At 46.3% G+C, this 21,244-nt stretch overlaps 12 protein-coding genes across 12 annotated transcripts; 3 read left to right on the top strand and 9 right to left on the bottom strand.

Moving 5' to 3' along the window:
- Positions 1-362: 362 nt before the first annotated feature.
- On the bottom strand, positions 363-2,646 carry N7483_011180 (ankyrin repeat-containing domain protein; the record flags this gene model as incomplete). The annotated part of the gene is made up of 2 exons (XM_057094607.1): positions 363-2,303; positions 2,488-2,646. The coding sequence occupies 2 exons, from the start codon at positions 2,644-2,646 to the stop codon at positions 363-365; spliced, it is 2,100 nt and encodes a 699-aa protein (XP_056940578.1).
- Positions 2,647-3,306: 660 nt separating this feature from the next.
- On the bottom strand, positions 3,307-5,283 carry N7483_011179 (flavin-containing monooxygenase; the record flags this gene model as incomplete). Its single annotated transcript, XM_057094606.1, has 6 exons — positions 3,307-3,767; positions 3,843-4,205; positions 4,317-4,504; positions 4,577-4,975; positions 5,033-5,090; positions 5,280-5,283. The coding sequence occupies 6 exons, from the start codon at positions 5,281-5,283 to the stop codon at positions 3,307-3,309; spliced, it is 1,473 nt and encodes a 490-aa protein (XP_056940577.1).
- A 700-nt stretch (positions 5,284-5,983) lies between these two features.
- On the top strand, positions 5,984-6,922 carry N7483_011178 (NAD(P)-binding protein; the record flags this gene model as incomplete). Its single annotated transcript, XM_057094605.1, has 4 exons — positions 5,984-6,062; positions 6,134-6,210; positions 6,278-6,555; positions 6,622-6,922. The coding sequence occupies 4 exons, from the start codon at positions 5,984-5,986 to the stop codon at positions 6,920-6,922; spliced, it is 735 nt and encodes a 244-aa protein (XP_056940576.1).
- Positions 6,923-7,295: 373 nt separating this feature from the next.
- Positions 7,296-8,577, bottom strand: N7483_011177 (uncharacterized protein; the record flags this gene model as incomplete). The annotated part of the gene is made up of 4 exons (XM_057094604.1): positions 7,296-7,695; positions 7,750-8,067; positions 8,126-8,421; positions 8,494-8,577. 4 exons carry the CDS (start codon positions 8,575-8,577, stop codon positions 7,296-7,298), a joined length of 1,098 nt encoding a protein of 365 aa, XP_056940575.1.
- A 693-nt stretch (positions 8,578-9,270) lies between these two features.
- N7483_011176 (acyclic terpene utilization AtuA family protein) lies at positions 9,271-10,939 on the bottom strand (the record flags this gene model as incomplete). Its single annotated transcript, XM_057094603.1, has 3 exons — positions 9,271-9,696; positions 9,717-10,582; positions 10,630-10,939. The coding sequence occupies 3 exons, from the start codon at positions 10,937-10,939 to the stop codon at positions 9,271-9,273; spliced, it is 1,602 nt and encodes a 533-aa protein (XP_056940574.1).
- Positions 10,940-11,275: 336 nt separating this feature from the next.
- Positions 11,276-11,817, bottom strand: N7483_011175 (uncharacterized protein; the record flags this gene model as incomplete). The annotated part of the gene is given in 2 exon segments (XM_057094602.1): positions 11,276-11,793; positions 11,805-11,817. The coding sequence occupies 2 exon segments, from the start codon at positions 11,815-11,817 to the stop codon at positions 11,276-11,278; spliced, it is 531 nt and encodes a 176-aa protein (XP_056940573.1).
- Positions 11,818-12,037: 220 nt separating this feature from the next.
- On the top strand, positions 12,038-12,952 carry N7483_011174 (SDR family NAD(P)-dependent oxidoreductase; the record flags this gene model as incomplete). Its single annotated transcript, XM_057094601.1, has 3 exons — positions 12,038-12,107; positions 12,155-12,527; positions 12,583-12,952. 3 exons carry the CDS (start codon positions 12,038-12,040, stop codon positions 12,950-12,952), a joined length of 813 nt encoding a protein of 270 aa, XP_056940572.1.
- A 459-nt stretch (positions 12,953-13,411) lies between these two features.
- On the bottom strand, positions 13,412-14,086 carry N7483_011173 (uncharacterized protein; the record flags this gene model as incomplete). Its single annotated transcript, XM_057094600.1, has 1 exon — positions 13,412-14,086. One exon carries the CDS (start codon positions 14,084-14,086, stop codon positions 13,412-13,414), a length of 675 nt encoding a protein of 224 aa, XP_056940571.1.
- A 33-nt stretch (positions 14,087-14,119) lies between these two features.
- On the bottom strand, positions 14,120-14,701 carry N7483_011172 (fungal specific transcription factor domain-containing protein; the record flags this gene model as incomplete). Its single annotated transcript, XM_057094599.1, has 1 exon — positions 14,120-14,701. The coding sequence occupies one exon, from the start codon at positions 14,699-14,701 to the stop codon at positions 14,120-14,122; it is 582 nt and encodes a 193-aa protein (XP_056940570.1).
- Positions 14,702-14,817: 116 nt separating this feature from the next.
- Positions 14,818-16,083, bottom strand: N7483_011171 (fungal specific transcription factor domain-containing protein; the record flags this gene model as incomplete). Its single annotated transcript, XM_057094598.1, has 2 exons — positions 14,818-15,605; positions 15,903-16,083. 2 exons carry the CDS (start codon positions 16,081-16,083, stop codon positions 14,818-14,820), a joined length of 969 nt encoding a protein of 322 aa, XP_056940569.1.
- A 737-nt stretch (positions 16,084-16,820) lies between these two features.
- N7483_011170 (aldehyde dehydrogenase family protein) lies at positions 16,821-18,304 on the top strand (the record flags this gene model as incomplete). Its single annotated transcript, XM_057094597.1, has 3 exons — positions 16,821-17,064; positions 17,121-17,728; positions 17,768-18,304. The coding sequence occupies 3 exons, from the start codon at positions 16,821-16,823 to the stop codon at positions 18,302-18,304; spliced, it is 1,389 nt and encodes a 462-aa protein (XP_056940568.1).
- A 745-nt stretch (positions 18,305-19,049) lies between these two features.
- On the bottom strand, positions 19,050-20,300 carry N7483_011169 (uncharacterized protein; the record flags this gene model as incomplete). The annotated part of the gene is made up of 4 exons (XM_057094596.1): positions 19,050-19,549; positions 19,604-19,732; positions 19,859-20,115; positions 20,188-20,300. 4 exons carry the CDS (start codon positions 20,298-20,300, stop codon positions 19,050-19,052), a joined length of 999 nt encoding a protein of 332 aa, XP_056940567.1.
- Between the last annotated feature and the right edge of the window lie 944 nt (positions 20,301-21,244).

Raw genomic sequence — 21,244 nt, 5'->3', positions numbered from 1 at the left:
CGGTAACTGTTACCTCGTGGACACAATTCCTCCACCCAACTTGATAAGCCTTGGGATAAACATGGAGAAGATCACCACCCTGAATATTGCTGAGCCACTCTCTCAGCCCTGGAGTCTCATCCGAAATGTCCCATATCACTGTGTGCAGTCTTTTCTGGGCACTAGTGTGAATGTTGCGTTGAATCTCTCGGTGTGAAGTTACTAGGTTGACTTGGTCTGGCCTACTGATGCCAACTTCAAACCAAGTCCTGGATCCACAATAACTTCCTTCGTTTCTTTCATTCACAGGATGACGGTCACTCCATCCTGCAAGGATGTTAGTCGTACATTGATAATCGTGAGATACGGAGATCTTACCTTGGTCATTGGATATCATGGTGAAGACGAGGCGTCGGACAGGAGAAGAGGCGCCCGGGGGGGATTTGAAGAGAAAGATATGACAAACTCTCAGTGTCCTGCCTCCACACAAACTGCTGCGGGGTGTTTCGGGATACGGTGAAAGACAGGCCACCACACTCATTAACCAATTGCTGTGTTTGGGCTGCGAGCACGGGTCTTGCTGTATCAATAATGCGGAGTAGATCTGAGTACCAGGGTTGGTGGGACCATCTCGTGATCCAGAAAGATTCTGAATCCCATTCAATACCAACAGTGGACTTCCACATGGGCTGCACGAGAATTTCGATGCTGTTTCCCCTTCCTCTTTCGAGTGCAAAATCGAGAGCAGTTTTGCCACCATTACTACGGAGAGCGGCGAGTGTGCAATCTTTGTCATTCTCTAGGAGGATTTGGACTATTTCATCTGTCGCTGCGTGACATCCATTTTGTACAGTAACATGCAAGGCGGTCTCGCCAAGTGCATTTCGGTCGTGCAAGTTGATATCAGGAGATCCCAGGAGGGTCGAGACTCTATCGACTGAGACTCCACGAACCGCTTTATGGAGAAGGGTGTTGCCTTGTCGGTCAAGGGAGACCAAGTCCCGATCCAAGAGAAGCTGAAGGAATTCAATTTCCTCTGTCTCTTCCGATGCCCAGCGGAGAGGGTCTTGGCCAGTGATATCTGCGATACATGCGTCGGCTCCCTGTGTCAACAAATATTCGCAGTTATCGAGGCGCCTCGCTGAAAACGCTCCTAGCAAGGGCGTTCGCCCACCCTGGTCAGCCGCGTTTAGAAGAGCCGGATCCATTCCGAGGATGCTAGACATTTCCTTTGATGTGCATGCCTGAGCGGCTAAATGAAGTGCTGTCTCTTGTGTATTTCTGCGCAGTGTAATATCGATACCCTGCGAGCTTAGAAGACTCTCAATCACGTTCTCATTGTAAATGTCCAATGCTATTAGAAGAGGAGTGTCGCCAGAAGCATTCTTGTGATTCATAACGCGTCGGCCTCCGTGTTCAAGAAGCCACTCAAATACTCTGTAATCTGCTAATTCAGCAGCATAGTGCAATGGTAGCATGTTCTGTGGTACTGTTGGGATCTTCATCACAATTGGGTCCCTCGAAAGTAGCTTTACCTTCTGGAGGAACTCATCTTCACCTCCACTGGGGGCGTCCAGGAGGCCAGAGCCAGTGCGCAAGGCCCATATCAATGAGCTTTCCCAGTTGTGGTTGAAAACACCAGGCAGCACTCCAGCACCAAATAACCGGTCGATAAAACTGACATTGCAACACCCTTTGCAAACCTCATGTAGCACCGCAGCCCCGGAGTTGTCACGTTCCTTTAACAAATCTTGACATTCGTGTTCTGCGCACCAATCGAGCAGAAAAGAGAGCACTTCCTCGTTTTGATTACGGGCTGCGATATGCACCGGGTTCTTGCCCTCAGTTGTCCTTATTCTGATGTCGGCACCATTCGCCAGCAATTTCTTTGCTATGATCGCATTGCCAGAGTAAGCCGTGACGCACAAGGCAGTCTCCCCGTCTTCCATTTTTGCTTCGATATCAGCGCCTCTTTCGAGTAGCAAATCAACCACGCCATTATGTCGATAGCGAGCTGCGTATGCCAGAGGGGTCAAGGGATCTATGCCGGTTTTTTGGTCTACTGGGTATCCCTTATTTAAAAGGATTCGGACAACTTGTGTGTGACCAAATATTGCTGCAAGTCCCAGAGAAGATGGACCGGGTATAGTGCCGTCTACGAAGGTGAAGTAATCCACATTATTGGTGATCAGTTGAACCAACGGTGCGATGCCATTTGATGCTGCCCATTGCAGGGAATGTTCGCAATAAGAGCCATTGTCGACTACCAGTTCTTCCACCAATGTTGAATAGCTGCCAGGCATTATTTCTTCATCTTCTTGCATCTGTTGTAAATATTTTATGGCCTCCCATCTCAATATGATATCGGGTATGCTTAGGTTGTATTTTGAGATTTGTTCTATCAAAGCTTTAATCGCATTGAACATATAACCCGAATCAGTGGAATAGACATTTCGCTTCTATTCGTCAGTCAGAAGAATAATAAATTTGGGTAAATTTGCAGCTTACTCGAATGACTGATACTATCGAACCACGATGTTCTTCTTTCTCAATTATGTATCGCAAGCGACGGCAGGATGCTCGCAGGCGTAAGACGTCGTCCAAGTTGTCGAATTCCTGACATATTGACAGGATCAGTTCCACGGGGAGATCGGATAGAGGTGCCATTTTTTTATATTTCAGTTCACAGGTCTGTTTTGTGTTTTCAAAAAGAAAAAGACCTCCAAGGTTGAGAGATTCAAGTGACAAGTCACATAAGGCTGAGCAACCCGATCCTCATTTGCCCCGCAAGGGACCTCGGGAGTACCTCGATTTGTCAAATCATAAACACCAAGTATGATGACATATGTGGTCGCATTTGAAAGAAGACGGGCTTAATTATTCCAACAAACAATCTTGGAAGTCATATAATTAAGCTGACAAGAAATGGGCAGGTGTCTATGTACTGGATTTCCCCTCTCGCCGCTTTTGCCCAGGTGCTCACTGAGCCTTACGTAAGGCTCAGGCGTACATGAATAGATGTGCCCAGTTGGCAGCCTTGGAGGCTCAGTGAGCGGATCAGTCAGCTTAGCCCCGGTTCCAGGGCTTCCAAGCTTAGTGAGCCTGCTTCCAGTCCTGTGGTCCACCCATCGTTGGACAAGCACGATTATTTGGTATCATATAGACCTAACATCCACCTAGCTTTGACCTGTAGCCCCGACTTTGACCCGTGAGGTTTGCAACGGCGTTCAAATGTTTGAAATCGCTTGACATGCATATTGATGAAATGATGGTTATGGGAACTAGGGTTAAATATGTGTTGCATTCAAGTTCCTACTCTGTCTAGAGCTAGATTTTAGGGAATACTTGGAAGTTACCAGCATCCGCTTTGACTGTTCCCGACTTTGTTGCGATACGTCGCTTCTTGCCACGACTTTGGTATTCGCCATCATCCTTGCCCCGAATATAATAGGCCCAGTCTGCCGTTTCGTCGCATTCTGTCTGACTATATCCGTTTCCTAGCCAGTCAAAGCGATTGCCAGAACAGGTAGTTTCCCAGTCCTCTGTGCGCACTTCATCCGTTGCCTCGATATAGTGTAGAGTCGAGCCCGGCCATAACGCCGTGATAGATCCATCTGGCCGACCGGCCTTGTACCATGACTGACATGCATCTTTCCAGACTGTTCCGTGCATGAATCGATTCTTGTATGCGGTAAAGTCGGCAACAGCCTCCGGACGCGGAGAGAAGCTCGCTATATTCGTTGTTTGGTAGCGATCAATGAGCTTCATCATATAATCGGCTTGTGCTTCTGTGTGAAAGGTTGTGCTCCTGTGTGAAAGGTTAAAAAAACATAACATCTCCTACAATAAGAGATCAAACATACCGATTGCTGATAATACAGGGCCGTTACCAACTGGACTATTGGGTCCAAGGAACATAAGGTAGTTTGGAATTCCAGCAGCAGCTATACCGAAGTATGGCTGTGGCTCATTTTTCCACTCATCCTGCAAGTTACTTCCCGTGGGACCAATAATTGGAAACCTGGGTCTGAATGTTGTATCGAATCCAGTGGCACAAATCAAAGCATCCACAGGGTACTCACGGCCACCAGAGACGCACCCGAGAGGAGTAACCGCATCAATATTGCCATACACAACATTGACGTTTTCTGCGCCTAAAGACTCTAGATAGCCCGCACCTGGCGTGATGCGGCGACACCCAACTGACCATTGAGGAATCGGGACACCTTATAAATTGGTAGGGCGTAATTTGTCCTCCATCTGCTTGGTCATATATTCTCTTGTATCTTTCTGATTGTGAGTGTTTTTCATAAAGACACCAAATGTACTGGTCATACCTCTCTCAATATCTTTGCGGTACTGAGTGAGGAGCCCAGGTTTGGCAGCAAATGCTTCCTTTTCCTCGGCTGTAAAGATATGTTGCTCGAGACCGGGAATAGGAGAGACCCAAGTAGGCTCTCGAATAAAGGTAGTGACTTCTTTCACTCGAGGAAGAATGGCAGGAAGAACTTGAATTCCAGAAGAGCTAGAAAATTTGTTTGTTAGCTGTCAGGTTCTTCATGGGTGGGGATATGGAAAATTGTCGATCTACACTTACCCGTTTCCAATCAACCCAACATGCTTGCCATCTAACACGAGAAATTCATTCCAGTTGGCTGTGTGAACGAGTTTCCCCTTATAACTCTCTAGTCCTGGAATAGCAGGCCAGCGCCAGGAGTTCAATACACTGCCAGCATTGATGAGGATATCACAAAAATCGTCGATCTCTGTGTTTGCGTTCAAATCACGAATCTTGACATGGTACCCGTGCTCTTGTGTATTCCATATGGCGCTTACAACTTGATGACGCATACGGCAGTAGTGTTGCAGTGCATACTTGTCCGTGAACGAGTGGAAATAATTGAAGATCTCCTTACTACTGGCGTAGGTGCCGGACCAGTCAAGTTTAGGCTCGAACGACCAAGTGTAATTGTGAGATGGAACATCGCACGCACAGCTGCAACACCATTAGAAACTTGAATTTTTTTTGCGGAGCTTCTATTCATTAACAAACCCTGGATATTTGTTCTCCCACCAAGTGCCACCAACTTGCTCGTTCTTTTCATAGATGACTAGATCAAAATTGGAGAAGCTCCGCTGCAGCTTATAGGCGAACAGAAGTCCCGACGTGCCCGCACCAGCACAGATCACGCGAATATGTCACTCTGTATGAATAGGTTTTCTGAGTCTTTGAGAATCAAAATCATCAAGGTACTGTGCCTTTCTGATCGGACTCCCATTGCTTGGGATTAGCAAATCACCCATATTTCTGTTCAGAGCTAGGCAAAACTTTGTAGGGAGAGGTGAAAGAACATGAGTAGACCCTCAGACATCCTTTTTTTACAAATATCAGATCAGTCTAATATGATGTACTAGTATGATGTAAAAATACCTTGAATAACACATCGTCTTGGCTTTCCACAACAGGATGTGCTGCCCAGGATGAGCTTCGGCTAACGATAGCCTGAATGGATCCATCTACATAACCCCACATCGTCGATACTACTCGGCATCATTATGGGTAAGCAATCCCTGCATGATGAATTGTCAATAGTAAATCACAATTTCCCTACAACTAGTGATGAGCTTTTGCTGACGATAGAAGCATGTTTGGTCATTTTGACAAGGCGTCACATGACCTTATCTCGAGAATAGCTTCATAGCGAGTGAGCTTCCCTCCTCTCTTCCCCCATACGCTCATAACAAATCAAACAAGTTCTTCCAATTCCATTTTTCAATCGTTCAACTATCACGCAGTAGTTATTATCCACCGGCAGCTTTCCATTTTATTCGAAACCCTGTGGACCTTTTTTGTCGTTGACAAGGAGCAGTCATTCCGGTTCAGAGGGCCCTTAAGAAGCACACGATGACGGGAGACTTCTCTTTGTTGAAAAGATTGTCTTAGTTACTGGCGGTGGATCTGGTATGTGAAATATGTTCAACTTGTCCTGCAAGATACCAACATATGTTAGGCATCAGTTTTGAATTTATCCGCTTTGCCCATGCCAAACGAGCCAAGATCCTCATTGCAGATTTACAGTTGGGTGAGAAGGCCAAAAAACTAGTAGAATCACATTTACGCCTTGTGATGTACGTAACTGGAAGGACCTCAAAGGTCTGATCGCAATATCGGTGAGCATCTGGAACGATGTACCGGATATCTACATTGCTGGAGCTGGAGTCTTTGAGCCGGTATGCTTGGTCACCTATAAAAAGAAAGTCTGTTGGGATATTTTACCTGCTAACCGATGATATTCAGAAATGGTCAAGCTTCTGGCAAGATCCCGAGAACGAGACTTACGACTCCATTGCCATCAATGTGAACCATCCCATCAAGCTTACCCGCATAGCAATCCAAGCGCTTTTAAGCAGGGATAAAAGAGGTGTTGTCTGCATAATTGGATCCATTGCGGGGCTAGCGGGGAACTACGCTGTTCCACTTTATTGTGCATCAAAGCACGCAGTGACCGGATTCGTCCGATCAATGGTCCCATGCGAAGAACTTGAAGGAGTTAAGATCACTGCAATATGCCCTTGGTATGATATCAGGCCAGGCTTGAAGCATGGTTTTTAGTTCATATTCGCTAATAACATCGGCTTTAGTTTGGTGAGAACCCCGCTTTGGACTGACCAGTCCGAACGAATGGAACAATTCAGTATAGATGATGCAGAAACTGTCACCGCAGCTCAAGTGGGTAAGGCTATGATCACATTGGTGGAAGATGGCCAATACAAGGGAGGAACAGTTTTAGAAATCACTGCCTTTGGGACTCGAGTAATTCCAGAATGGAATATTTCACCACCACCTACCAAATTTACTGGCATTGTCTCCCAGACTGCTATCGATCGAAATTTGGCGCCAATAAGAGCACGATTGAAGAAAGAGAGAAGAGCGCTATTGTAGTTGACTTCTGATTCAAGCTTTAAGTTGGGATATTGTCTAAAGTACTCCGAGTTGAATGCAATTGAGAAGTGCATATTGTTATTTTATTTGATAAATTTCCATATTTTAATAACAAGAGTGAAATGGATGGGTAATTGATGACATTTGCCTTTGAGTTGGTGCGTTCGCAAATTGATGGAGCATACGGCATACTTTACAGACAGGATCATGGCAAGGGTAGAACCAGGTTTTCTAAAATTTAAATCCAAGCTTTGAAACAGAACTTATCCCAAAGAAGTGGAATATTGAATGCATGTATTCGATTTATACTACCGGTTTAAATTGAAAATTCCTGTCAAGCTTTCTCAAGTAATCTTCAACGACTATGCTGCAATCACAGTCGCGCACGGCCGTTAGTCTGCATGTCCCTCATCTTGCTTACCAGTCTCAAAGTCAACGCGGCACAGACAGACATGCCACGCCCAATCTCAACAGCCGTACTTACACTAGCCTGTCGAGTCGCATGACGGGCACTTATACCCTGCCGAACGGCACTCATTCGGAATAACGAGAATGCATCCGCCCAGATCATCTCGGACTGTGGATCCCATCCGGCTACACTAGCATACCACTCAAGGCAATCCAATATCGATGGCAAGCCCATAATTCCAGCTGTTGGTTGGAATGGAAGTAAAAGCTGCTGGGCAGCAAAGGATGACATCGAGAGAATAGTCCACGGCTGTATAACATTGGCAATATCGGATAGGGAATGGCCAATTGTACTCATTTCCCAACTAATCAGTTAGCAAGCCAGACATCAATGGATTTTAGGTTTGATGTGAACATACTCTAGAATACCAATGACCCTTGGCTCTGTCTTGTGATAGACCAGATTATCAATTTTGTAGTCTCCATGAATGAGACAAGCCCGGTCTTGTGGGCCTTGACTCCCCGAGAAGAATTCGATCGTTTCCCCTGCTCCTGGCACTCTCCCAACCGGGATCTTAGTATCCACGTCTACCACAGCGCTTTGGGCAGTTTCAATCTCTTTCCAAGTCTTGATCTGGCGATTGTAGAAGCCTGATCGGCGCCCGTAGCTACCTAAGCCCACTGCATCAATGTCGACCGTATGGAGCTTTGCCAACGTTGTGATCGCCTCGCACCACCTACATCACTCACTTTATTAGCTTTTGTAGACTTTATTTCGTCCAACATGGATTTTACATTTTGTTCCTCTCTTGCGGTGATACCTCCGGAAAACTGGGATCTTCGAATATCCGACCGTCCAAGAATTCCATGAGATAGAATGGCGTGCCAATAACAGTTGGATCCTCACACAAACCGTAAACTTGAGGTACTGGAATATTCGTTCCTTGCAAAGCGAGGAGGACGCGGTATTCGCGCTCAATTTTGTGGGCACTTCGAGACATCAACTGGCCTGGTGGCTTTTTTCGCATGACGAGCTTCTTCCCTGCTTTGTCTTTTATTAAATAGGTCGGATTGGATTGACCAAATCCAAACTAGATCAATATGGAATTATATCAGCATCATCGTACGCATCGCTTCATAGGGTTCAGCTACTGTATTCCTACCTGAGTAACTGAGATGGGTGTTTCAATCGTCACATGTTGAGAGAGATACTTCTCTAATGACGCAACGTCAATAGGTTGTCTCATCGGGCCGAAATGTTGGATATATCTTAGTTTCAACTGAAACTTGAAGTTAGCACCGGACAAAGAAGTTCAAATGTGCAATCGTTATATGTAGAAGCTTGAAAATAAGAGGTAATAATTTCCAAGCAGTTAAAATGGCCGAGCTACCCCGCAGTGGTATATGTAGATCGCTCAAGTGCTCTCGAGCGTTGTTGCATGACGCCGTCGGGCGTATAGTACCCCGGATTATTTGCCTCCAGGTGCCAACTTGAACATTGGATCATTAGATGCCGGCAAAAGGTGGAGCTCCCGCCCGGATAAGTGCTTCCTTCCAAGGTTCAAGGACTCGGACCTTGGAGGCTCTGGAGCTTGGACTTGTAGATGATGAACGACGCATGGGAAACGAGTTGTGAAATTTCGATTGAAATGTTTACTATGGAATAACCGGAACATTAAAAATACTTGATTACTCTCAGGCTACATGTACATATTCATAATCTCTTAACCCCGAAGCCTTCGCTGATGGGAGACTATTCCTCTCTCCAAAAACACAACAGGAATGTCAACATAGTTCGCTCTGAGGTATTCGCAAACATCCATTCCCAGCCCATAGTAGGTACTCGTAGCACTCCATCCCCGGTCAAGGTGATCATGGAGCAGGAAATGTACAGCTCGAAGACCTGGAATTTCAAATCTATCGACGTTCTTCCCATTGTACTAAGGCCCTAAAAATTCTTTCATCTTTGGGACCGTGAGTAATGACCGTAGCCAATGCCACTCATCATCGCTTCTCACGAAGAATCCAACGTTTGCATCAGAGGCTTTATCTTCTGATCGGCCAAGTGCTACCGAGCCCAGAGGTCTTCTCTTAGTGGGACCAAATGATGCCAGATCTATTGGGTCCCTAGTATCGTAGGTCCATTGCCTAGTATCATAGGTTTTCCCATAATCTTCCAAATTCGTCGACGAGGGTATCGAAATGATCTTGTTATTGAGCCATGGGAGATTCACCAGGTGAGGAACTTCTGACTGCGGAATTAATGCAGCCCAGCATTCGAAATATTCCTTGCCACTCGTTTGTCGTAGGTCATTCTCAATACTTGCACCCGGTACACTCTGGAGGAAATTCTCCATGCACCATCGCTGAAATCCAAGCATTGAACCGGCACCCAAGAGATTTTTATCCGGAAATCAAGAGTGGCCACATCCTGGTTTTCCGGGTCTTCTTGACACCATCCATTAAGACTGAATTTGAGGCAGGAGAATTTCTCGACATTCTTCCCCATACTGTGCCGAATTTGACGTTCAGTCCAATCTAACTTTTCTTTGAGATCAAGTCCATACATGTAATAGTGGAATTCTGTCTGGTAGCCCCCTCGAGCGGTGATTCCGACCTTGGTGGTGGTGGGTGGTGGGCTTCCCTTGACGCCGGTGACGAGAACTTGATCTTTGGTGATTTGCTGCATGTGAATCCCTTCAAGCACGGCAACGACATCCGAGCCATAGTAGCGTGGGCCTTGGACCTCATACAAAAGCTGAGACGTGGCTGTTCCTATTGACATTTCCCCACCCGTATTCGGCTCCTTTTCCAAAATAAACGTCCCGTCCTTGTTGATGGCGGCGATAGGAAACCCAATATTCTCGCATCCTTCGAACAAATCTTTGAAACCGCTGTAGTATCCACCACAGACATAACTCGAGCATTCGATTAGATGACCCGCGATGAGCGATCCAGCCAACGCATCGTAGTCACGATTACGGTCCCAGCCATGCCACCACACGGCCGCTCCAATTACAGGTGCGGCATCAGATACCCTACCACAAATAACAATATCGGCACCAGCTCGAAAGGCCTCTGCAATACCTTCTCCGCCCAGGTAATACTGAGCAGCTATTGGCTTAAATGGCCAATCCTTTAGATTTCCACCAAAACATATATTCTCAAAATTCTCTCCCTCTTTCAATAGTCTTTGAGCGACATCCATTGCCTCATCGCCTTGAATCCAGGCAACCTCAGGTCGAGACCTTGCTTTTCAATTGCTTTGACCACCAAGTCGGCGAGTTTATCAGGCTCACTGGCACCGGCATTGACAGCGTCTTTGATGCGACGTTGCTGCAGATGGGAGAGGGCCGGCGAAAATGTACCCATGAATGATGGATCAAAAGCTCCGATACCATGCGTAGCTTGTCCTGATTGAGCTGATTCAGCTTTGGCTGCGCCATGCCATTGCATCGTCATCTCACTCATCCAATCACCGATAATTACGTCAACATCGTTATCTCGAGCGAAGGATAGGATGCTGCGCTGGCGATCCGTGAAGCCGCCACTCGCACCGCCGATACGAACCGGCCTCTTTGGAGGGTAGGCATCGTCAACTGAGCCCATGATGCTGTGTAGTAACCTAATGAAGAAACGGTCAAATCTTGAAAGTATGTGTGAGGCCTTTTGGTCCGAAGATGTTTGGAATTATTATCTAGCACAAGATTGGTCAAATGTTCAATGCGTTCATTTCATTTATATCAACCTACATACCTTCACTTTCAAATATTATTATGTGGGGCCCATCACAACAGGAAAAGGATTGCCGGCGAACATCCCCAGAGCCCCCGCATCCTACTGCACTCCTGCCTCATTTCCGATTGGAATAATTTTGAAGACACGTAACAGTTGATCAATTGCTTGCTCTGGTTCCAACCCGTGCTAGTACACTATAAAGGTTCTCTATTCTCCATTCACCCACTTTAGAGCATTCAAAAGACTAAGATTAAAGCCTTTCCGATGTTCATCCAGATGCTTAGAAGGATAAGTCCAAGAGTAATGGGGATAACCAGGATAGGAGCTGTATCGCAACTGAACATGCTCTCGTTCCAGTACTTCCTTCATAAGTTTTGCATCATCTCGTAAAGTGTCTAGGCAGCACTCTGCAATGTATACCTTATTCAATAAGCCTATCTTCGGGTGAAGCAGACATGATCCATAAGGATCCGATGGAGAAACGCCATAAGCATCCCAAAATGCGCGCATAACAGGTGCTGTGTTCACAGTATCGTAGGCATGCTCATCATACGATGTGAACTTTGCCTTCATGTCGCTTGGTACAGCATCGGGATGAACGGTACAGGGATTCAAAGCAATAACACCCTTGACGTGATCGACCATCCCTTGATCTATGAGCCGTAAAGCAGCTCCAAATGCGGAGTTTGCACCGGAGGAGGTCCCAATAAGTGTCACGCTTTTGGCTTTGAATTACCCTCGATTTTCATGATATGAATATTTAAATCTTGCTTCCCACTTGTCGCATTTGGTTAGCCAATTTAGTAACGGAAAAGAGAAAGCTAACTTCATGGATGCGGGGCCAGAAAAATGATAGCCGGGATATCACTGTACCGGTATACTAGTACTAGAGGCCTAGGCATTAGAGGTTTTCAGGTGAGACTTTCCGATATAATTGCAACTAGTATACCTGTCTGCTTTGCAAGGGAAATGGTGATCTTTGCTAAGAGGAGTTGGCTTCATCACAGGCGCATCATCTGGTGGGACTTTGAAGAACCCAGTATTTCTCAATTTGATGCACAGTAGTGACTGATATTGTCACAATAGGCATTGGAAAAGCCACCGTGCTTTCATTTTCTCGGCATGGGGTACGTCAATTGAGCCTGGCTGACATCAACCTCGATGCAGCTCAACAAGTAGCCCACGACATCAAGTCACATTTCCCTGGCATCAACGCCATTGCGCGCAGGATTGATTTCACAAGCGAGTCGTCCATCAACACAGCAATTTCAGATACCGTGAAGCAACTTGGTAGGATTGATTATGCGGTCAACAGTGCGGGAATTGCAGGGCCTCCTGTTTTGTCTGCAGAGCACGAGCTGGAGGGATGGAAAAGTACGCTCGATATAGACCTCACGGGTGTTTGGTCAACTAGTTGGGCTGAGATAAGAGCGATGTTAAAGCAAAGGAAGTACGAAGAGTAGGTACTACCCTGTGACATACTCAACCTCTTGAGAAATAACCCTTTTCTCCAGATTTACTGCTTCCCGCCGACATAACTTGGGAGTGATCATCAATGTAGCCTCAATGTACGGTATCATTGGAACATCTTTAAATGTCCCAGTGGTCTCTTATACAGCTGCGAAGCATGGCGTGGTTGGTCTAACGCAAGCGGATGCTATCGCCTATGCACCTCAGGACATCAGAATCAACGCAATTTGTCCAGGATATGTTCGAACCCCTCTCGTCGGTAGTAGCATGCATACAGAGATCATGCAGAGAGAGGGGGCCAAGGTGCCAGTGAAGAGAATTGTGGACATGGACGAGATAGCAGATCATATCACCTTCCTCGCATCGCCTATGAGCAGCTACATGTATGGCTCGGCCCTTGTGGCAGATGGGTAACATCAACTTTATACACCGTCAACCTCTGGCCAACACACTAACGCGGTTTCTTCCTAGGGGGGTTTAAAATTCAATGACCGTATGCTGTTATCCCAAGAATTGAATATCGGCATGCAATAATAAGCTAGATCGCATCCTACTCACATTGCGAGAACGGCGGCGAACGCTTAATTGACATCGATTTCGTTCAAGTTCGCTGATTTCGAGCAATAAAAACATAGAATGAATCAAGGCCACCAGAATAGCACAGGACTTCACCAGTAACACTCACTTCAGGCCTAACATGAAACCCCGTAAAAAAAAGAAAGACAACCCGAGCATTTCGTCTTCGCCGTCTACACGCGCCGCAAGAGAAAAGGATATTGGGTTAGATCAACTTATGATCTCTGTCCATATGTCGTCGTGTCTTATCATGTCTCGCGTATTCATTGTGCTCTTCCCGGGAGGATTTTCTGTGTGCTAGTAGGTGCGAATTACATTATTACGAGTGCCAGATAGGGGAGGAGGTTTTTCTAACCCAGGAATTGCCATGCTTATACTACTTTCAGGGATTGAAGGATTATCCCTGAATTTCTCTGTGGGTCCAATTTTCCCTAGCTCCTTACCCTTATCTATCCCTCCTGAATCCTCAGCTATGGACACAAAGCTTCGGTTCATATTTTGTGTGTTGGGTGGTGGTGTGAAACAGGGCGTGTCGGCTCCCGCCCAGACTGATCGAAAGGCAGAGGGTGAGCTGTGATTTACCATGTCTTCATCCATTGCAAATGGTTCAATGCCACTAAACATAGGCCACGCGCCTTCAATCGCTGCCATGTCGGTGTCAACGACTATGAAATCTTCATTGGCTATGTTGTAGCCTAAGTGTTTCTCGGAAAGTTGTTGTGGTGTATGTGCAGATGCTGAGGGAATAGCTGGTGATTTTTGTGTCGGATAATCGGCAAAGCTCAATGGGATTAATGGTGTTTGACGAATTCTTGTACGATTGGACGATGGTACTCTCTTTGAAGGAACGAAACCAGGTTCATCTTCTCGGTCTGCAGAGCTTCCTCGCCTGGCAGGTACCACGCTGATTGTATGATTGTTCGAATGAAGATCTTGGAGCTCTAGGAGAACCGCATTCAGAAGAGATGCCATTCTCTCTGCTAGCTGATAGGTTTCTGACATATCTTACGATGCCAATGTGATACATTCCAGGTATCGCATGTTCTTGTCGTTTGAACGGCGGTCTGTGGAAGAGGCAATGGCAGCCACTAGCGCAGTGACCGCATTTCCGGCATGCTGTAGACCCGTGACGAAGATCTTTCTAGTGTCAAATCTCTGTCGATGCTGCCAGAATATCTGTGCAATTCTTTCAGCGCATTTTGTGCACGTCTCACGCGAGAAGGTTGACAGGTGGCTGGCGTCAAGTATGGGTTCACTGGGTTTCCTCGGCTCTTTCTCGCCACTATTTACAATATCATCATAGCGAGCGAATTGGCGATGGAGTAGTATAGTGGCAGAGTAATATTGCTGATGGAGCAGAAAAAATGAAAATGGAGCAGTTTGAATATTTTCGGCGGTGTACTGCAGAGATAGCGGTAGGCGTTTGTACAAATTTTCGAGCTCTCGATCCAGAGCGGACATTTGAAGGTAAAGCATTCGGTCGATGTTGGTACTTCGACTTGAGACCTTGTCCATGATTTCTGTAATCTTGCCGGCAAGCTCCATCACCTCTATTAGTGCTTGATAGACCTGAGTCTCGATATTCATTTTCGCGCATTCTATTTGCCTAGTTCCCAGCCGGTCAAACTTCTCAGAAAGGTGTGCTGTTGGTCGACGGAGGAAGAGTGCTCAGTAGCGATCATATACCACACAGGCCCACAGGGTCAGGCGGCCAATTTCAATATCTTTTTCAGGAAGCCCAGAGAGCGATCTAGATGCAGACCGATGTCGAAACATAAACGGCAGGCCATTTCAGAATAGAGCCAGCCGACATTATCTCGACCACAGCCAACTTCCGGATCTCCGAGTAGAAAAAGAGCTCCAATAAACGGAATTCCACCCGGTCGCTCCATCTCGTAGTCTAACATATACTTAGCTTCTCGATGGAGCATACTCTCCCTGTCGGGAAGCGTAAGACTAAGCATGTCTGGTCGCTGCTTATCTGCAAATCGATAACCAGCTGCCAGGATATAAATATGGAGGAAACCAGAGTAGAAGGGTCCAGCACCAGAATCCTTTCCCTCTTCAAATGCCTTTCGGTCAATAACGTGAATGACAGGGTTGTAGTATTGCCAAAATAGACCCATCAAATACTCCTGCACGTTTTGTGACAAAGTTGATAAAATTCGCTGGGTTCGTCTTCCCTGTGTCTGTACATGCCTCAAGCCCTCTTCTGGAAGTTGTGTTACCGATAACACATGGCAATTTGTTGTTGGTACAAAGTAGTGTAGCCGACCAGCGAGTTGGTCGAAGCTGAGATGGCCCCTGGTGGACAGAAGTTTATGGACCGTAGAAGACCTCTTGCTGACCGGACTCGGCTTGCGGATTGAACCGCCGGAGGGACTCTTGGATTTTCTGTCAGAAACGCTGTTTTTGGAGGGGTAGTTCAGCTCGAGTAGAGGCTCTGCGAAATTCTGGGTGGCGCATTCGGGCTCTGCTTCTGGCGGGGGATCTGGTATTGAGAATGTTGGTAAGGAGAGGTTCGTGGGATTAAAATCAGTCTGTGGATCCAAATATTCCGTAGGGATATTCTCTCTACTCGGTATCTCATCAGCCAATCTCCGTATTTCTGCTGAACCGCGTCTCTCTCTGTCCCGAAGCGCAGACTAATTGATTGATTCGATCCTCCAGCAGATTGACATATGCCTTTGAAACAGGTCTAAAATATTAGTCAGCTTTGAACACCGTATCTTGCAGAGCGCCTGAAATATAAGATGTACTTTCTCCTCTGGTCATCATTTTTAATCACGTATTCTTGTTTGAGCTCTAGGCAAGACGAACAAAGTCTCTCCATTTTGAACCACGCATTTCGTCCGTTTTTCTCGACAGGTGACACAGGCAACGGATGCACGATGTCGTCGTTTCGAAGTCTTATCAGTGCCGGACTTCATTGTATCCATGGAAGGATTTGCCTTCTCTGTGGTTGCCATTCGGTGAAAAGACCAGTAAGATGAAGTTAATCTCTTTGTATTGTTCGTCGCAATCGTGGCTGGTCTAGATGTACGACTTGTTTATCTTGTGATTTTGGGGTTGAAGGTTTCGTTAGCAAGTAAACACCAGAGAAAAGGGAACTTGCTGGCTATTCTAGAAAGTGAACAAAGACACTACTGTACTACTACTGTCTCCACCCCCGCAATACCAATACCGGGGCCCCGCAATCGGCATTGAACTCTGCGAGTCATGAATTCAGCTATTCTGACTTTCTTGTCACCATCTTGAATCATGATATTTTCTATATACCCCATCTCGAGTGTGATTTAACCAATTACGCAGCGTATGCATGTCGGTCATTATCGCCCTAGTGGATCCAACCCATGGGAAGAGCGATCTACCCCCTCTTTGCTTTCGGCTTTATTCGTCAGTTACCATGCCATGTTTTGACTTATTCAACTTGACCCAGGCAGAATAATGCATCAGCATATGGGCGGGGCTTCATTCCTATCTGCTGGAATCTGATGTCATTGAACCCTTGATTTCAAATTCAGACGGGATAATGTTTTCCGAAGTGTATTCCCCCGCTTCTCGGCATGATGAAAGGCAGGGTAAGAATGTCCATTCATGTGGAGGATTTCAATTCATTTAACTTAATCAAGTTCGTTCCATCCTACTACACGAGAAATAGACTTTTTCGATTATCCTATCTTACCTAGCAATCTTACTCACCACCATGGGTTCTATCAAAACCCAGTCTGATCTGGGCTTCTCTACTTCAAAGTTGCCAGGTCAATTATTCACCAACAACGAATATGTTGACGCAAAAAATACGGAAAAACTCTCTGTCTACAGCCCAAAGGATGGATCCCTCGTCTCAGACAAAGTACCCATCGCCGGTGCAGATGATGTTGAAGCGGGTGTGGTGGCTGCAGAAGCTGCCTTCCCCACATGGAAAGCGATGGGTGCACTAGAACGACGTGATATCTTTTGAAATTTGCCTCACTCATTGAACAGCACTCCCGCGATCTCGCAGAGCTTACCGGAATCACGCTCGGGGCCCCGTTCGAAGCATTTGGAAAGTTCGAAGTTGGACTTGCAGCGGAAGCATTCCGCTATAACGCCGGTTGGATCGATAAATTCGCAGGCGAAGCATACCCACAGCAGGATACTTTCATGCGTATCACCCGAACTGAGCCTTTGGGAGTCACTGCCGGCATTGTACCTTGGAATGGCCCTATGGGTACAGTAGGACTTAAAGCTGCACCGGCTTTGGCAACTGGGAACTGTTTCATCTTGAAGCCATCTGAGAAAACGCCCTTTGCTGCGCTAGCTCTCGGTTCTTTGATCAAACAGACCGGTTTTCCACCTGGCGTCTTCCAGGTGTTGTCTGGAGCTGGCGAAACCGGCGCTCTACTGGCACGCCATATGAGAATTAGGAAAGTCAGCTTCACTGGATCAATCCCAACTGGAAAGCTTATTCAGAAAATGGCTGCAGAGTCGAATCTTAAACGGGTGACATTGGAACTGGGTGGCAAGTCTCCGGCCGTCGTATTCGATGAATGCAACTTGGAAAATGCAGTGGACTGGTGTGTTCGAGCCATTGGTAGCAATACTGGGCAGGTTTGCTTTGCAGCATCCAGGGTATATGTCTAAGAGAGAATTCTTGACAAATTCTCGGAGAAATATAAAGCAGCATTGGAGGAGCGTGCCAAGGCGATCGGAGATCCTGATAAAAACGAGACTCTCATGGGCCCCCTGGTTGACGAGGCTCAGTTCCGACGCGTCACTGGTTTTATCGAACGCGGTGTGCAACAAGGTACCCTCTTAACAGGTGGAAAACGCGTTGGAGATAAAGGCTTTTTCATCCAGCCAACGGTCTTCACGAGAGTCGAGCCAGACGCAGAAATCTATCGACAGGAAATCTTCGGTCCAGTCTCTATCCTCAATTCTTTCAAGACGGAAGAAGAGTTTATTAAGAAGGCCAATTCAACCGAGTATGGACTCATGGCGGGTGTGTTTACTGAGAACATCAACAGAGCAATGCGTGTGGCCAGCGAATTCGAATCGGACATGGTCGGCGTGAACTGTGTTAGCTTGAGCTTTTTGAATGCTCCCTTCGGCGGAAGCAAACAGAGTGGGCTTGGTCGGGAATGTGGCCGTAATGCGCTGGAGGCCTTCACTGAAGTCAAGACTGTGATGATAAACTTAACCTACTAGAATATTAACCCGATACAATTTTATGTTGCTTTGTTGGCAATGTTGACAGCTTGAACTAAATGTTTAGGCTGTTTTGATTAGTTTAAGCTTGTTTCAAGGTTGAAATCCAACACTTTCGATTATTTTATTTCAACCTATATCCGCGCATCTATTCCAACGTCTTCATTTGGCTATAGGAGCCCTGGAGCTTTGCAGTAGTATCGATTTCATTTACTAGTAGAAAGAAGGACCAAATACTACTAGTAGGTACCTATATATCTTATATATTTTCTCTGAACATTCGAAGTCTTTTACGTCTCTTCGTCTGTAAATTATATTTCTGACCAACCTTGGAAGTAAATAGTATCAAGAAGAGAGCTTCACCTCTTTTACTACTAGTAGTAGTATATTTGATCAGTGCCCAAGTAACATATGCTCAATTCATATATGATCCTCGCTTGGGCGGCCAACCCTTAGCATGATTGATAATTTCAATGTTATAGCTAATCTTGGAAACCTTGCGAACTACACTTCCAAGATTCCCGTCGAATTCGAGAGATAATCAAGTAAAGATTGTATTAATAGCTCGGGAATCGACGCAGATTGTGAACTTGAAAACAGATCAATGGCTTCAAATGTTATTCCAAGGCTCGATTGATTCTTACTTCGAGCTTACACACACATGCATGACTTTACTCAAAAACCACAGTCATTATTTTGCTTGAGTGGCCATTTTTCATCTCCCGAATCATCCTATCCACACCATCTAGGCCGTCTTGCAATACCTCCACCTGGGGTAAAATTTGATGCTTGGCTGTGAAATCCACTGCTTTTTTTTCATTCTCTGGGGAATGCTGGTACTTTCAGCCCTGATTCGATAATTTCCAATGACAAGATCCATAGCTGAAGCTTGAAGAGAGTCAGCAGGAATACCGACTACCATTAAAACACCACCTGGCCGGATCAAGGCTGGCGCCCCCTTATATGCGACTGTGGCCGCACTGAACACAGCAGCAGCATGTACACCACCGCTTGTCAGATTCTTCACCTCTCCGATGTATGCGTTTGCTTGTGATGTGGAGTTGATTATGAAATCTGCGCCTTGCTCCTCGCAGGCCTGGGGTGCATTGTCATTAATATCTATCGAGATCACCTGGAAGCCCATTGCCTTTGCGTATTGTGTAGCAAGCTGGCCCAGACCCCCAGCTCCGACAACTGCAAGCCATTGCGCCTTCTTCAAATCGCAAGCGTCGACAGCATGGAAAGCTTTTCATTTCTTTTTAACATGACCGCAGCAGAGGAAAGGCTGTATATGCTTACCAGTGATACCCGCGCAAAAAATGGCCGAGCTTTTCTTTGGATCCAGAGCCTCTGGCAAGTGAATAATATCCTGCAAATCCACAGCGGCATACTCTTGAAAGAAGCCAAAATCCCCAAACCCGGCGATCGCTGGGTTTCCATTGGTACACAGAGTATTGTGCACCATGCACCCCTCGCACTCAAAGCAACATCCATTGATATAAAGGAATCCTATTGGATCCCCTGTTTTGAATCATTTGTCCTGGCAGTTTGCACCCAGCTGGTAAACGTAGCCAGCACCTTCATGGCCAATTGCAGACGGGTCGGTGAGGTTGGGTCTGTTGATCGACATCAAGTCCGAATGGCATAATGAGGCTGAAGCCATCTTGACAAGCATTTGGTTCGGCCCAGGCTTCGGTAAGGGAATGATATTTACCACGGCCATTTGTTGAGTAGGATCCCATTGTGCAGCCCTCATTGTCCAGTCGGTGCTGCCCATTTTCTTTTGATTCTCTAGTGACACGGCCTTGTTCCTGTTCAATTTAAAATGAGAAGCAAGATTTTGGTACAGCTGAGCTTGATGAGTTATATGAATAAGAGCCTACAACTGAAATGGCAGCCTTGTATCTTCTGGGGGATTATCCAGCGTGGAAAACGTTCTCCGGTGCTCGAGGGCCCGAGCCCTTCCCTTCCCGGAGCCGTTCAGCACATTGAACATTCCGCGGCAAGGGGAGCGATGGGGGCGCTAAACCAAAATCGCAAAATAAGTCGACTTGCTCAGCCTGAGCCTGAGCGCCCTCATTAAAGCGGCAGCAACTGAAATAGATAAGCCCCGGCTGGAAAAATCCAGTACGTACCTAGAGCTTACCCAGGTAATTTGTTTGAGCAAACTGCAGGTGATATAAGCGGGGCGGTCAGCCGCACGTCTAAGCAATTGGAAATATCAATGATCATTCATATTCTCACTATGTACATTTACTCTCCCTTGAATGAAACCCCCTTCAAAATGAACTCAGCAACTGCTCTAACTTAGAGTCCTTCTAACTTTCTTGGATAGGCCCAGGTGTCGTCAGTGAACCTTGCCACAGTTCCCGAGGTCCGGATCTGAGGTAAATTCAAGTTCGTGTCCAACGAGCCAACTACTATATATACGCACACCTCTTGGGTGTCCACTTTTGATCATCTCTTGCTGCCAGTGCATCGAAATCCATCAACTTGAAAAGAATTAAAGCCATCTCGCCGAAACCAACATAATGTAATCCATTCCAACGGCTCCAATAATCTTCTCCCCGAGCCACTCCGAGTCCAGGCTATGGTGAAAAATGGGTTCTTTATCCCGACTGGCCATCTTTGAGTACGGATGTGTAGCTTCAAGTCAGTCCGCGCGTCATTTATAAGCTTCGCTTACCAAAAGGATTCGAAGAATAGAGTTGACAAGTACATACACACCTGGGCAGCCTTTTCCTTCGAGATCTCGGACAGAGCATACCAAACGGTTTCATCAGGATAAGAGTGGAGAAGTTTATTCTTGCAAGGAAAAAGATTGCATCTATTGGACATTGTTCGAGAGGTACCTCAAAGGGAAAACTTGAACCTTGGAAGGAAGCATCCCCCAGGTGGAAAAAGGTTCAAATGTGAGCGCTGTGGCACTATCCTTGCATC

The sequence above is a fragment of the Penicillium malachiteum genome, assembly GCF_028827825.1.
Source record: "Penicillium malachiteum strain IBT 17515 chromosome Unknown utg000005l:1.0-9002435.0:326005.0-9005861.0, whole genome shotgun sequence".
NCBI lineage: Eukaryota > Fungi > Ascomycota > Eurotiomycetes > Eurotiales > Aspergillaceae > Penicillium > Penicillium malachiteum.
This window is presented reverse-complemented; position numbering and strand designations above follow the sequence as displayed.